The sequence below is a fragment of the Piliocolobus tephrosceles genome, chromosome 3, assembly GCF_002776525.5.
Source record: "Piliocolobus tephrosceles isolate RC106 chromosome 3, ASM277652v3, whole genome shotgun sequence".
Taxonomy (NCBI): Eukaryota; Metazoa; Chordata; class Mammalia; order Primates; family Cercopithecidae; genus Piliocolobus; species Piliocolobus tephrosceles.
The window spans coordinates 182,242,797-182,259,188 of NC_045436.1; the positions used below are offsets into that span (position 1 = coordinate 182,242,797).

Here is a 16,392-nt window from a genome sequence, read left to right on the forward strand (position 1 = left end):
AAAAAAAAAAAAAAAAAAAAAAAAAAAAAAAAAATCAATCAATCAATCAATCAGCCAGGTGCGGTGGCTCACGCCTGTAATCCTAGAACTTTGGGAGGCCAAGGTGGGCGGATCACGAGGTCAGGAGATGGAGACCATTCTGACTAACACAGTGAAACCCCATCTCTAGTAAAAATACAAAAAATTAGCCGGGCGTAGTGGTGGGCACCTGTAGTCCCAGCTACTCAGGAGGCTGAGGCGGGAGAATGGCGTGAACCTGGTAGGCGGAGCTTGCAGTGAAATGACATTGTGCCACTGCACTCCAGCCTGGGCGACAGAGCAAGACTCCGTCTCAAAAAATAAATAAATAAAAATAAAAAATGTTATATATCATAAATATATTCAATTGCATTTGTCAAGTTAAAGAAATAAAGAACCAAAAAAAAAGTCGAGGAAATGAAGGTCAAAAGTGCAATAGAGCCGGGCGCGGTGGCTCAAGCCTGTAATCCCAGCACTTTGGGAGGCCGAGACCGGCGGATCACGAGGTCAGAAGATCGAGACCATCCTGGCTAACATGGTGAAACCCCGTCTCTACTAAAAAAATACAAAAATCTAGCTGGGCGAGGTGGCGGGCGCCTGTAGTCCCAGCTACTCAGAAGGCTGAGGCAGGAGAATGGTGTGAACCCAGGAGGCGGAGCTTGCAGTGAGCTGAGATCCGGCCACTGCACTCCAGCCCCAGCAATAGAGCGAGACTCCGTCTCAAAAAAAAAAAAAAAAAGTGCAATAGAAAATGGACAAGAGACACGAACAGACGGTTCACAGAAATAGACACCGAAATCACTTATACGTGTGGACATTTGCTCAAATTCACTGATAAATAAATAAGATGCAAATCAGAACTATACCAAGATACTATTTCTCACCCATGAAATTGGCACAAATTCACGAATTCAGCCTGGTACACTCTGTGCTGGGGCATGCGGATCAGACCCCTCTCACACTTTGGGGGAGTAAGATGGTGATGAAAGTACCAGGGAGACGATTGGTCATATTCAGTAAAACCACGCGTCCCAAACGGCAAGGACTCCCCCATATCCAATTACTCTTTGGTGTGACATCTGAAAATGTAACTTCCTCTAGAAGTTTATCCTGAAAATCCAGCTCTGCAAAGGTGAAAGCCTTGCACGTTATTCTTTGCAGATAAAGCAAAATGTGACCTTTTATGTAACAAAAAAGGGAAGGAAAAAGTACATATATACAAGGGTGTTATTTGCTTTGAAAGACGGGAAAGGTAATCTAGAAATTCATGAAAGGAAGGACCTACAAAGGAAGATGGAAATGGATTGTAAGTTATAGACTTACAAGAGGTGAGACTTCTCTGAGTCTACTTTTTCACATTGTTTGGACTTCATTTTTTTTGTTTGTTTGTTTGTTTTCTTTTTGAGACAGCTACGCTCTGTCACCCATGATGTCATGTCACCCATGACAAGATCATGGCTCACTGCAACCTTGTCCTTCCAGGCTCAAGTGATCCTCCTACCTCAGCCTCCTGAGTAGCTGGGACTATGGGCACGCACCACCATGCCCAGCTAATTTTTGTATTTTTTATAGAGATGAGATTTTGCTCTGTTGCTCAGGCTGATCTTGAATTCCTGGGCTCAAGTGATCTTCTGGCCTTGGCGTCCTAAATGCTGGGACTACAGGTGTGAGCCACCATGCCTGGCCTGACCTTCATATTTCTTTTTTAAAGTAAAAAGGAAAGAAAAGGAAAACCTTAAAATTGAATACAGACACAGATGAAACTATCAAAAGAAACAATCTGAGTGACCTTTGATCAAGCCCCTGACCACAGGTCTGCAAAGGGATACGTCCCAGGAGAAAGTATACAGGCCGGCCTCCTGGGGCTGAGGCTCCCTGCTGGTCCAGGCCACTGGGAGGCCCACTGGAAGGAGCAGGCACTCTCGGGGAACACAGGCTGAGAGTGCCTACCTAGGCAGTGTGTCCTTTGAGGAGGAAGAGAAGCCGGGACCGACACATCAGTAGCTTCTATGGGGGCGCTGTGGACACTCAGCTCCACTGCCAGTCCCGGCCCTGCAGCTCCCAGTGGGCACACAGCTCAGCTGGCTGCCCCATGCCCAGCTGCCCTGCATGGCACCCACCTGCTCCTTCTGCTGCTCCACTCTCTGCTTGTTCTCCTGCATGAGGCTCTGCCGGGCCAGGACGGCCTCCTCATGGCTAAGCTTCCCTTGCAACCGCCGGCACTCGCTTGCAGCCAGTTGCTCTTCCCGGTCCTTCGCCTGCATCTTTTTCTGCCACTCGAGGAACTCGGAGAAGTCCCCAGCCCCATCCACGAGCTTATCAACCCTGGGCAAAGAGGGACAGAAGCACAGCTTGGGGTTCTGCCCGTGATGGAGGCTACTGGGTGGCCACAGATTTTCCTGGGGGACAGTGGCTATGTAGGCGTGGGCTGCTACTCCTGACACCCAACTGCGTGGCCTGCCCTTACTCCTACCCCCGACCCACCATCCACCCATCAGCCCCATCCACCCACCCCTCCCTTCATCCACTTGTTTGTCTACCCTCACTCTGTCCAACTGTCTGTCCACCCACCAACCCTGTGTCTGTCATCGGTCCCTCCATCAACCTTCTGTCCGCCACTGGCCTGGACACCCTTGCCCCTGTGCACCACCTGTGCATCCACTCTACCATCTGGTCAGGCACCCGTGCTCCCCCCACAGCCTGACTCGCAGACAAGGAAAGACATGACCACATTGCGTGGGGTCAGCACAGGGGTTTGCAGCCCTGGTGGTCTAGGAGATGAGGGCATCAGGAAGGGGTCCAGAGAGGAGGTAACCCCAAGGGAGGTTTGGGGGGGTCAGGCCTTTGCTAAGTTCCTCCACCCCCATTCATGCCCCTCCATGAGCTGGGATGATCTTTGTAAGGTGCACCTGTGACCCTGACACAGTCCTGCTTGTCGCCCCTGCCACTGCAGGACCACAGCCTGTTGTGACCCCCGAGCCCTCTCCACGGAGCTGCCCAGCCCCCAGGCCCCTCCTCTGGGCCTTTACTCCCAAGGGTGATGCTGTGGAAGGCAGGTGGGGGGCCTGCCACCCTTCACCTCTGCAGCTCTTGCTCCACCTGCCGCTGGTACAAGGCCCCTTCTCGCAGGATGGCTGTGGTGTTCAGCTTGACTGGGACGTTGTCGGGCTGTGGAGTGGGGACTGGCTGTGGTGGGGACTTGAGGGGACCCTTGGGAGCAACAAGTGACCCTCCTGCCCTCATGCCCTTCATGCCTACCCCCTGCCCGGGTGCCCTTCACACCTACACCCTGCCTTCGTGCCCTTCACACCTACCCCCTGCCCTCGTACCCTTCACACCCACCCCCTGCCCTCGTACCCTTCACACCTACTCCCTGCCCGGGTGCTGCCCTCTCCCCCAGAGTGGCGCCGTCCTTGGGACTCTGGGTCCCCCAGCTCAGGTCATCTGAGCCTCTAGGGACAGAAAAGGTCTGGAGGGGTAGGTGCCCAGGGACAGCAGCCTGACCATCCAGGAGAATCCCTCACCCTATAGAAGGTCAGCTTCGGAGTCTTTCGGATTCGGGGTGTGAATTGAAGCCGCAGTTGCTGCTTGGAGCCCTGCAGGAGTCAGGGCAGAGCTGGCCGCCTGGCACCTGTGCCTGCTGGGTGCCCCCAAACACACACCAGGTGGATGCTGGCCCAGCACCCTGGGGAGGCCTGGCTCACTCCTCTTCATCCTCCCCGCAGCTGCCTATTCCTACCACCACCCCAGGTCAGCATCTCTGTCTTCCAATGCCCCCCAAACCTTGTTGGGGTTTCACCCAGGTTGGAACAAGGAGGGTGCAGGGCCTGTGGGCCTGGGAACAGTGGTTTCTAGTCAGGACAACTTGGCCTCAGGGCTCAGTGACTCTCTTCTCAGCCACTCCCAGAGCTGGGGTCTGGCTGGCCCCCATGGCCTCTCCCCAAGCTTGTCTGCTCCCAGCCCAGCCTCTAGCTGCTTTGCCAACACACCCCAGGCGGGCACCGCAAGTTGCAGTGAGTGGAGTGGCCGCAAAGGCCACCCCTCTGAGCACTCAGCCAACTCGGCCCCATGGCATGCACCATGCGGGCTGCCCATCCTGGGTCTGCCCTCACGGTGGGACCCCTGCCACCCAGTGGGGCCGTGCTCCTGAGTGAACCCTGCCAGGCACAGTCTCTCCTGTCCTTGTCTCTTTGCTTCTTCTTTATTGGCAAACATACCTGGGTTTGTTTTTTCCTTACAGAGGCATGAAATGCTCATCACAGAACATCTGGAGACACCCAGAGGCAGCACCTGCAGGTGCTTTCCCGTGAGCTTCCTCCCAGGGGATGTGGGTGCGCGTCTATACCCGCCTGCTTAGGGGCCACACCACAGTGGGCTCAAGGCGCACTTTCCCAGTGTTACTGAGAATCCGCCCCTCCCCGGCCCTCAGTGGTAAAAGGCTACATAAGTGGTCACTGCGATAATGTTGGGAGGAACTTTCTGATGGTTTGAGAAGATGCCACCTCGATGATGGGTCTTGAGAGAGCTGGGTGGTACCTGCACTGGCTCCCCGCAGGACCTGGGCATGGCGCAGCGCAGTTCCTCAATGTTTGCCCTCAGCAGCAGCTCCTGCCACAGTGACATGGCGGCTCCAGTTCCACCAGCCTCTGCCCAGTGTCCTCCAGGCCATGGGAGGATGAGCTTCCACCCAGTCTCTCCCTCTTGCCTCCTCCTCCCTCTCCCCACCCCACCTTCCCTTCATACATCCCCCACATGGGGTCCCTAGGAAGGCAGGGGTCACACACAGCTCACCTCGGCCTTTCGGCGGTTGTGCCTCTTGACCGTCTCCAGCTGCTGCTGCTCCTTGGGTGGCTGGTAGGTGCTCTGGGGGACCTGTTGAAGTGGTGGGAGGAAGAGCCTGTGGTCAGTAGCTATGAGTGGGAGGGGGCCCAGAAATGCCAGGGCCGACAGCTTGGTGGATGTAGGTGAAGGGGAGGGTGGTGGCGGCCTGCACTGGAGGAGAAGCAGGGCTGGAGCTAACACTGCTAGGTGCTGGTGGGTCAGTGTTGGAAGTAAAGGGAAGGAGGTCAGGCTGGTCATTGGCGCGGGGTCTGGAGCTTGGCCGGGGATGGGGTGGGTGGGGTAAGACGTGAGCCGGCAGTACTGAGGGCGCACCATCGGCCAGCATGGGATGGCCAGGGTGGGTAGGAGCAAGAGGGGGAGGCAGCCAGCTCCCTTGACACTGGGAGACAGGCAGAAGATGGCTGCCTGGGCAGGAGAGGCTGGGAGAATATCACGGACCCCTGCAAAGTAAGCTGTGGGGAGGGGACACTGCAGAGGACAGGGCGGCTGGACCACATCCCCGAGTCCAGTCACAGGAGGCTCCGATAACAAGGCCGGAGCTGTGTCCATGGAGGAGCAGGAGGGGGCCGGCCCAGCTCCAGACTGCTGTATCTACCCTCCTAACTCCATGCCTTCTCCCCTGCACATCTAACAGTCATGGAAAATCAACTCGTCCAAATCTGAAACCCTCATCTTCCTCCAAGCAGCCCTCCCTCAGCCTCACTGACCACGACTGACCACGACTCACCCATGCCTCAGAGTCCTCCTTGTCACCTGTCTCTCACACCCACATTCATCTCCTGCACACCTGCTTCAAGACATCTCCACAAACTGCCTCTCACCACCCTCCTTGGCCACGGCAGCTGGAGGGACCCTGTGTTGGCGCCAGCCTGCCTCAATGTGTCCTGTCTCTGCTCCCTCCAGTGGATGTGTGACCAGACTGGTATCCCGCCTTCCCTCTTCCCTGCCTCACTCCTGGCCGCTCTTAAACACTTGAGGGAGGGTGGGCACCGCCCCCGGGCCTTTGCCTGCACCTTGCTCCTGCCCGGGATGCTCTTCCCTGAGACACTCCATGGCTGACTTGCTCACTTCTGGATTTTTACTTCATGGCATTTCTCAGGAGGCCTTTCCAGGCCACACAATCCAGAATCACAACTGCTCCAACACTTCTTATCTCCTTTGCCTGCATCCTTTTGTCTCCTCAGCATTTATCACTAGTTAATACAACATATGTTTTACCTATCCTGATTTTGTCTGTGTCCCCCACTGAAGTGCATGCTTCATGAGGTCACAGTGCCTGGCATATACTTGGCACTCTGTAACTATGTGTTGGATGAATGAATGAGTGAATTCCAGTGGGCCCTCAACCCTGAAGGGGAAGGATGTCTTAGGCATGGCACAGGGTAGGGAGGGTAGAGGATAGTTTCAGCACAGCCACCCTGTGGATGCAGAGAAGGTACATGTCCACCAACATCTCACAGATTATACTGAGAAGAACACAGCTATAGAGCATGGGAGGGCATGGTGAGGGCCCAGGCAGGGGCTATGCCTGGTAGACAGAGGGAGAGAGAGAGAGAGAGATGAAGCTGGCAGCATGACCTGAGACAAACACACTGAGCCCTGAGGAGATGGGGGTCAGAAATGCTGAAGATTATACAGATGGGGCAACTGTGGGATTGCTCAGCAACAAGGTCTCTGATCATCCATCTTTCATCCACCTCCATCTAATCATCCGTCCATCTGATCATCCACCCACCCACTCACTCACCCACCCATCCATCCGTCTGTCTGTCCATCTATCCATCCCTCCCTCCATTCATCCATCCATCCATCCATTCATCCACTCATCCATCCATCTACTTATCCTTCATAAAGCCAACAATCCATCCATCCATCCATCCATCCATGCATCCATCCATCTATCCATCTGTCCATCCATCCATCCACCCACCCATCCATTCATTCACCCACTCATTCATCTACTCACCCATGTGATCATCCATCTATCTATTCATAATCTAATCATGCATCCATCCATCCATCTACCCACCCATCCATTAATTCACCTACCCACCCATCTGCTCATCCATCTAATCACCCATTCATCCATTTGATCATTTATCCATCCATCTGGTCATCCATTCACTCACCTACCCACCCATCCAACCATTTAATTATCCATCCAGTCATCCAATCCATCCATCCATCCATCTACCCACCCATCCATTCATTCACCCACTCATTCATCTACTCACCCATGTGTTCATCCATTCATCCACCCATAAACTCATCTAATCATCCATCCACCCATCTGTCCATCCATCTGTCCATCTACCCATTCATCCATCTATCTACCCACCCATCCATTCATTCACTTACCCATTCATCTACTCATCCATTCATCCATTTGATCATCTATCCATCCACCTGATCACCCATTCACTGACCCACCCACCCACCCACCCATTTGATCACCTATCCAATCATCCATCCAATCGTCCAATCACCCATCCATCCATCCATCCACCCATCCACTTATCCTTCCATGCATGCATCTATCCATACATTCATTCACTTATCCTTCCATGTGTCCATCCATCCATCCATCCATCCATCCATCCATCCATCCATCCATCCAGTCATCTATCTATCCATCCACTTATCCTTCCATTCATCCATCCATCTACCAAGTCATTCATTCATTCACTCACCCATCCATCTACTCACCCATCTGTTTATCCATCTACCCATCTGACCATCTATCTCTCCATCCATTCACCACCTATCATCCATCCATCCATCTGATCTCCATCCATCCACCCACCCATCCTTCCATCTGACTATCCATCCATCTATCCATCAACTTATCTTTCCATGCATCCAACCATCCATCCATCCATCTACCCATCCCTCCATTCCTTCACCCACCCATCCATCTACTCATTTATCCATCTACCTGGTGATCTCTTCATCCATCCATCTGACATCCATCCACCCACTCACCCATGTACCCGTCCATCCATTTGATCATTCATCCACCCATCCATTCTTCCATGCAATCATCCATCTACCCATTCACCCATCTAATCATCCATCCATCCATCCATCTATCCATTCATCCACCCATCCATCTACCATACGATAGTCCATCCATTCATCCATGCATCCATCCACCCATCCATCCACCCATCCATCCAACAAATATTTACTGAGGTTCTGCTTTGAGCCATGACTAGGATAGGCATTGAGAATATGGGAGAAATAATGGCCAGGTGCAGTGGCTTACACCTGTAATCCCAGCACTTTGGGAGGCCGAGGTGGGTGAATCACCTGAGGTCAGTTAGAGACCAGCCCGGCCAACGTGACAAAACCCTACTTCTACTAAAAATATAAAAATGAGCCGGGCGTGGTGGCTGGTACCTGTAATCCCAGCTACTCGGGAGGCTGAGGCAGGAGAATCACTTAAACCCAGGAGGCAGAGGTTGCAGTGAGCCAAGATCACGCCACTGCACGCCAGCCTGGGTGACAGAGCGAGACTCTGTCTCAAATAATAATAATGATGCTAATAATAATAATAATAAAAAGAATATGGGAAAAATAAGATAGATGATGTCTGCTGGAGGAGGCAGAAATAGGCAGGTCCACAAATTACTAAACAACTCTAAACTCCAATTCTGTGAAGAAAAGGAGCCAGGATCAGTGAGAAGGAAACTAAGTGAAGGACCTGACATGTTTGAGGCATTCATGAAAAGCCTCTCTGGGAAGAGGGATTTTAATGAGACCTGAAGGATAGCGGAAGTGGGGCAGGACTCTGGGGCCTCCCAGCACCATCCCCTTCCCCTCACATACGTCCCTTAGTCCAGTTGCAGAACCTGTTGGTTCTGGGAAGCTCAGTCCATTGCTTGGGGTAGAGCCCATGACCAGTCAGGACATTATATGCCTGATCACAGTGATCAATTCAAGGCAGGAATGAGACCTAAGCTGGTCCAGTCAGACTTTTCCAAAGAATTCTTGGCCCCAGGTGTCCTCTCATGCCCTGGATGGTATAGGTGGTGGCAAATGAGGATATTTTGCTATAATCAGGGAAGTTGGCCCAAAAATGAATTAGACTTACAGAGGAGACTAGGACAGAGAGCCACAGAGAAGCAGAGCTGGAACCCTGGTTACGTATGCCTGAAGCCTATCCTACTTCACTCAATAGAGCCCGTGCTCTATTGTCTAAGCCAGTTTGAGCTGCATTTTTCTGTTATTTGCAATACGAAGCATCCTGACTGATAAGTCAGCAGTGGGGAGAGAAAAAGAGAGGAAGAGTCTCTAGGCCTGCCCAAAGAGTATGCTGTCATCTACGTGTCATACTTAATGGAGAGGGGGTGTTGCATTACGCCAGAGTTAAAAGTGGGCTCTAAGCTCCAACTCCAGACAGGTCGGAGCCCCATGGCCTGACAGCTCCACTCAACACCTACTTAGAGGACCACAGTGTGTGGAGTGTGGGAGCCCACCGGGTGGGTCAGCTGGGCTTCCCTCTCTGTGGGGAGTGGGGTGGGGTCATTTACTGTTCCTGGTCTAGTCCAGTGCACCCTCAGCCCTGCGGGGAGCCCAGTCTCCCACAGGCCCACACAGTCCACTCTCCCAACCTGGCCACCCTGATGCCTGCAAGCTGGTGCCCACTGAGAATGCCCACACTCACTGGTCTCGGCTTGGCCACGACCGGGACTGGCTCAGGCGCTGGAATGGTGCGAGACTTGGGGGCAGTCAGGTTGAATTCCTTGGGCTCTGTGACCTTGGCCTTGGTCTTTAAAGGAGAGGACTGACTGGCAGACATGCTCTCCAGGTGGTTGATCAGCTCCTGGACCTTTGGCTGCCATCTTGAAGGCAAAAGTGGAAACGCCTCTTATGGTCACTCTGTAAGCTATTCAATAAGGCGATGGCTTTTAGGATCCAAAAGGCTCCCCAGGCGATTGGATCCACCTTGGGGTGGAGGTGATAGTGGAGTGGATGGCCTCACTTCACGAAGTGCCTTCTGCTTGTAGGCACTCACACTGTCAACCACACCCCTGAAATGTATACAGACGCAGTCCCCTTGTACAGATACAGGAAACGGGCCCAGAGGCATTGGGCCATGCTGGTGAGTGGGGAGCTGGGAGGACAGGCACAGCCCTGCTGCAGGAATCCAAGGGCTCTGAGGACAACCAGTCACCAGGACTCAGGATGCCAATCTGGGCCAGAGCAGATGGAAGCCAGCAGTGGAAAAAGGAGCTGATTGGAAAGGAACATTCTGGAACTACATTGTTGGTGACTCCTGGAAGTGGAGCTGTGGAGTCAGGCGGGGCAGGAGCCCAGTTGTACTTGGTACAGCCTCTGAGTGGGGGTGCTCTGGAGCCGGGGTTTGGGAAGGGCCTTGCCAGGCCGCCCAAGTCTGGGGCTCCCCCTTCCATGTCCCATACCCTGCATGGGCACAGCCCGCCATCACCAGCCTATCAAGTGTCCTCTCATGTGGGCTCCCAGGTGGCAGAGGGCATGGCTTGAAATAGCTCCTGCCTCACCTTAAGAGCCATGGTCCAGGGCCCATAGCAAGTGGGGTCTTGGGGGTCTCTCCAGGGCCAGGCCCCAGCGTTCCCAGCTTGAGGCAGGTGGGGGAGAGGGGCAGGAGGTTTGTGACGGGGCTGGTCCTAGAGCAGGCAGAGGAAGCCGACCGGGGATGGTGGCGCAGGAAGAGGGGCTCACGGGAACTGAGCTGAGCAGCTTCCCAGAGGCAACCCTGCAGGCCCAGGCCATGGGGGCCTCTGAGTGGGCAGTGAGTCCAGCCTGGGGCACAAGGTAGGGCCACCAGCAGGGCTGCTCCTACTCCTTCCTTTGGAGGTTTATCTTGATTGCCAGGAGTGGGCTGGCTGGGACTGGGGATTGCCCCTTGGTAAAGGAACATCTCCAGGGCCTCCTCTCCCCACAGGAAGGGCTTCCATCTCCCCTGTGCCTCCAGGTCTCCTGCACCCAGCTGGCACCTAAGTGGTCTGCTTGTGCCAAAACAGTCTGTCTGTCCTTAGGAAGACAAAGTGCCTCCCCTCAGTCCTATCAGAAGGGAAAAAACCGGGGGGCCCCTCAGCTGTACCCAGGCCCCAGCAGGCCTCTCCATGGAGCACAAGGCAGGGCCCTAGTGACTGTGCTGACCCTTCTGCGTGGGGGTTCTGGCCTGCCCCGGAGTTTGCCCCAGGCCTGCTGGGGAGGCAGGAGAAGGCGGCAAGGGCAGCATGAGGGCAGCAGGCCTGGACACGGCCCTGGGGACCCCGAGAAAGATCTGGACCCCAGAATCCACCAGGAACTGATCTGTGGCTTCCTCAGCTCCCTCCACCCCCACCCCTACTCTGCACTCTTGGGATCTGCAGAGAGGCCAAGGGCCCTGCAGGGTCCCCACAGGACTAGAGCCACCAACGCAGCCCCAGCCAGCACGTAGGCCCCAGCGCAGAAGGGTCAGCTCTGCCCCATTCACTCAGCCAGCCCTGAAATGGCCGTCAGCCACCCACCACGTGTCAGCTGCCCGGCATGGAGGGAGCCCAGGCTGGGGGTGGGCAGCTGGACCATGTCCATTCCTCCCCCCGAGGCTGTGGGGCCAGCCTGGGACTTGGGGCTTCTCCGAAGCTCTCATCCCAACACGGAGTGATTACTGACACTCATAGAGCTTCTGGGAGCAGGAAGGGGAACGTGGAGCTCCTGTGCCCGTGGAGGCACCCGGAGTGGGGTACAGATGCCATCAGGGCCCCCAGAGCACCCCGTCCAGCCCACCTCTTCAGGGGGTCGATCCAGTTCTCCTTCACGTGGGCCGGCTCGTAGATGAGGCTCCACTCGTCCTTGATCCACGAGCACAGGTGCAGGGGGTTGAAGAAGAACCTGAGGAACTGCGGTGGGGCGGGGCTGTCACGGGGCTGGAGCTGTGGGCCCAACCCCTCACCGGGCAAAGCCCCCAGGACCCCTAGTGAGCTCCCTGCCCCCGAGGCCACCAGCACCCCCAGTGGCTCCCTGCCCCCGAGGCCACCGTGCAGGGTGTGCTTCTGGGACTGTCACCACGGAACTCTCCTGGCGCTCTGATGTGTGGTGCTGGTGCTGGAGGCCTGGACCTTGGCTCCCCTTCCAGCTGGGAGGATCACAGCCCCTGGGATCCCTGGGTGGGCTGCCATGGGGAGAGGGGTGCCTGAGAAGCTGGCAGCACATCCTCAGCTTGGAGGGCCTTGTCCAGTCAGCTTCCCGAAAGCCAGCTGGATGGGGAGCTGAGGGTCTGGGGCTCCATGGTGACGGCCCCAGACTCAGCACTGGTCCCTGCCCCCACCCAATCCGTCCATCTCCAAACCCCATCCCCACACTCAGCGTGTCAGCTGGGCTGCTGCCACCAGGACACAGCCCTGTATTGAGGCCCCCATCCTCACTGGGGTGTGGTGGGGCAGCTGTACCCAGAACCTGCGGGAGTTGGGGTGGGGGTTTGTGGTGGATCTGAATCCCCCTCTCTCAGTTGGTGGATTCCCTGGAGCCAGCGGGGCCATCAGCCCCCACAGGTGTCTCAGGGCTACTCCCTGCAGAGTGAGGAATGCTACCTCCTGGGAGCCACACCGTGTCACTGCCCACCACTCCTGACCATGGTGGTGACAGCACCCAAGGTGTGGCCCAGGGCCTTCCCTGGAGAGCCCACAGGGTGGCGTCCCAGTAGCTTGCTCTCCTTCTTCAAGGCCCAGGCTGGCCTCTTCCTGGAGCCCCAAGGTAGGAAGAAGGACCCCAATGGGGTGGGCATGGCCCGGCGGGGCACGGGGTGTGGGATGGAGGGAGGCAGTCCCTCAGGCAGTTCCCTTGGGGATGTATGTGGGCTGTTCCCATGGACCTGCCTCCAGAGGCTCTCTCAGCTGGTAAGTGCACAGGCACCAGTGTCGGGGGCACCACTCTGGGCCCAAGGGTGCTGTGCGGCCAGCACCCCGAATTCCTAGGGAGTCTCTGCAGCAGCCCCTGAGCACTCTGTCCTGGGCTGGTGCTTTGGGGGCTCTGCAGGCTGAGATTGATCCAGGCTCACTTCCACCACTGTGGGACCCAGGGCAAGACAAAACATGGATCTTTGTTCAGTAATTTTTTTTTTTTTTTTTAAGACGGGGTCTCACTCTGTCACCCAGGCTGGAGTGCAAAGGTGCAATCTCAGCTCACTGCAACCTCCGCCTCCCAGGTTCAAGTGATTCTCCTGCCTCAGCCTCCTGAGTAGCTGGGATTATAGGTGTGTGCCACCACGACCGGCTAATTTTTTTCTACTTTTAATAGAGACGGGGTTTCACCATGTTGGTCAGGCTGGTCTGGAACTCCTGATCTCAAGTGATCCACCCACTTCAGCCTCCCAAAGTGCTGGGATTACCGCACCCGGTCTCAATAATAATAATTATTATTATTATCATTTAGGAGGAGGTCTTGCTCTGTCACCCAGGCTGGAGTGCAGTGGCACAATCACGGCTCATTGCAGCCTCAAACTCCTGGGCTCAAGTGATCCTCCTGTTTCAACCTCTTGAGTGGTTGGAATTACAGGTAAGCACCACCATGCCAGGCTAATTTAAAAAAAAATTTGGCCAGACACGGAGGCTCACGCCTGTAATCCCAGCACTTTGGGAGGCCAAGACGGGTGGATCACGAGGTCAGGAGATCAAGACCATCCTGGCTAACACGGTGAACCCCGTCTCTACTAAAAATACAAAAGAATTAGCCAGGTGTGGTGGCGGGCACCTGTAGTCCCAGCTACTTGGGAGGCTGTGGCAGAAGAATGGCATGAATCCAGGAGGCGGAGCTTGCAGTGAGCCGAGATTGCACCACTGCACTCCAGCCTGGGTGACAGAGTGAGACTCCGTCTCAAAAAAAAAAAAAAACAAAAACAAAAAAACCCCACTTTTTTGTAGAGATGGGGTTTTTCTATGTTGCCCAGGCTGGTCTCAACCTCCTGGGCTCAAGCAATCTCCCAGCTTTGGCCTCCCAAAGTTTTGGTATTATAGGCATGAGCCACCATGCCCTGCCTGTTCAGCAATTATTAAGAATGTCAGGATAAGCTGGGCATGGTGGCTCACGCCTGTAATCCCAGCACTTTGGGAGGCTGAGGCAGGTGGATCACCTGATGTCAGGAGTTTGAGACCAGCCTGGCCCACATGGTGAAACCCTGTCTCTACTAAAATACAAAAATTAGCCAGGCGTGGTGGCACATGCCTGTAATCCCAGCTACTTGGGAGGCTGAGGCAGGAAAATCACTTGAACCCAGGAGGCAGAGGTTGCAGTGAGCCGAGATCGCACCACTGCACTCCAGCCTGCGCGACAGAGCGAGACCCCGTCTTAAAAAAAAAAAGAATATCAAGATTGTAATAGAAGAGCAGACATCAGTACCTGCTTGTTTCCAGGGTTTGGTTTCTGGTTTCTGGGGTTTGGTTTCTGGTTTTCAGGGAAGCTGGTCCCAGCTCAGTCTCCAGGTATCTCCCAGAAAATGCCATCAGTTTTGCTGCTTTTTCATTAAAATGAAGACCTTGCTTAAGCTAACTATACAAATGTGTATGCGTCATGAATTACTTACATTTCCATGTAGATGGAAAACATGTCGTTGACATATACAGTGCTGGCTCGGGGCTGCACTCTCCCTCCCTTCACCTGTTAGGTGGCTCTGGGGCTGCAATCCTGGTGGGCTCTGCCACTCCAGGTCTCTCCCACTTCTCCAGGCTTGGAACACCCCCTGAAGAACTAGCTGCTTCCTTCGGGCTTTCCCACTCTCTTCTCCAGAGAGTGACTCTCCTCAGCTGAAACTGTCCCCTCTACGCAGAGTAAGGAGGAGCAAGCCAGTGGCTAAAAGCCTAGTCTGAGAATTGGCTGTGCTACCCTCTTGCTGTGTGACGTTGGGCAAATTACTTATCCTCTCTGTGCCCCAGTTTCCGCAACCCTGGGATGAGTACCATGTAGGAGCAACCTCGCTGGGTTATTGTAAGAATGGAGCAAGAACAGGCACAATGAGTGTCCGGGGGAAACCTGGCGGTCAGTGGGAGTGGGCAGCAGCCAGCACAAGCAGCAGGTCCAGGCCCAGACGTTTCGGTCCAGAGGCCTGTGTGTGCCAGCTTCCCATGCAAGTGGCTCCAGGCAGTCAGGGGCATGGGCTCCTGCAGGCTCCCCCTCGGGGTGCCAATCCTCAGAACTGACCCTGAACCAATTCCCTGGGACCCCTGGAGCTGCACAGGGAGGAGAGGCTGTTCTGGGCCCGTTACAAGTCAGAAGAGGCCCTCCAGGAGCGGAATCGGATTTCCCCAGGATAAAAGCAGCCATTTACCCGCACTAGTCAGTGTGCATTGGGTTTTTTTTGTTGTTGTTTCTTTGATTTTTAGAGACAGGGTCTTGCTCTGTCACCCAGGCCCAAGTGCAGTGGTTCAATCATTGCTCATTGCAGCCTCAAACTCCTGGATTCAAGTGATCCTCCCGCTTCAGCCTCCCAAGCAGGTGGGACTATAGACAGGCACCAGCATGACTGGCTTGCTACTTCTTTGAAATACAAAAGAAAACCACCAGTTTCTTTCATTAAAACCAACCAGAATGGTGAAAGGTGGGCGAGGATCAGATGGACCTCACCCGTGGGCCTCGTGGCCTGGTGGGCAGGTAGGGGCGGTTCACCTTGCACATCTTATCCACGGGTTGGGACTTGATGATGTTACAGAACAGCTGGAAGCCGAGTTCCTCCAGCAGGAATGTGGCTAGGTAGCAGATCACTAGAAAACAGGGGGTCTGTCAGAGGCTAAGGGACATCACAGGGGCACCAGGGGCACGGTGGGACTAGAGCCCAAGGCCTCCACCATGTCAGGGCACACAGCCACAGGAAAACCTCCACCCCTCTGGCGCCCACCTGAAAATGATAAGCGACCACAAACAACATTGTCTTAGAGTGCAATGCATTTGTGGTTTCAAAGCACTTCGTCAAATAATCCCATCTGATAAGTTCTCAGAATCTGCAAAGGCTCCCCAGGTAAAAGTGAAATCATTTTGGACTTGTCAATTCTGAGCAGCTCAGTCGTCACCTCAAGCCAGCTAGAACGTGAATAAATCTGGGCCCAAGTTTCCTCCCAGGCAGGAACTGTACCAGGCCCCTCGCCTGCAGCCTAGACGCACTGCCCGTCATAAGGCTCCAGCTGGGTGGCAAGGGGTCGGGGACAGGAGCCTAGCTCAGGACTGGCACCAGCGGCTCAGCTCAGTTTCCCAGTACTCTACAGTGCTCGCCCTGCTCCTCTCCCTTCCTGGACAGGGGCAGCAAGACCCTGTGCAGGGTCTCGGGGCTGCCCTGATCTCCCCCCAGCAGCACGGGCCACCTGGCTTGCAATGGTCGTCCTGCCCCATGAAAGCAGACAGCTGTCAGAGGCTACAGGAAGCCCAGGCAGCGAGTCTCTTGTATTTAATCCCCCGTAGGACTGTCCAGACTGCAGCTACAAGGTCCATCTTGTCCACAGGCCTCAGGGTCAGTGGTGGCTCGGGGTCAGTGGTGGCTGGGGGTCAGTGGTGGCTAGGGGTCAGTGGTGGCTCGGGGTG

The 16,392-nt window shown here is 54.9% G+C and overlaps 1 protein-coding gene across 2 annotated transcripts in view; it reads right to left on the bottom strand.

Moving 5' to 3' along the window:
* Window positions 1–16,392, bottom strand: part of CFAP99 (cilia and flagella associated protein 99) — a 51,127-nt gene that overhangs the window by 14,467 nt on the left and 20,268 nt on the right. For both annotated transcript variants that reach the window (XM_026448274.1, XM_026448273.1), the window contains 8 exons: window positions 15,487–15,597; window positions 11,617–11,729; window positions 9,527–9,704; window positions 4,810–4,890; window positions 4,555–4,626; window positions 3,543–3,614; window positions 3,098–3,186; window positions 2,139–2,343 (listed from right to left, as the gene is read on the bottom strand). In XM_026448274.1, coding sequence (XP_026304059.1) covers window positions 2,139–2,343; window positions 3,098–3,186; window positions 3,543–3,614; window positions 4,555–4,626; window positions 4,810–4,890; window positions 9,527–9,704; window positions 11,617–11,729; window positions 15,487–15,597 — 921 coding nt within the window. The remainder of the gene's footprint in view (window positions 1–2,138; window positions 2,344–3,097; window positions 3,187–3,542; window positions 3,615–4,554; window positions 4,627–4,809; window positions 4,891–9,526; window positions 9,705–11,616; window positions 11,730–15,486; window positions 15,598–16,392) is intronic.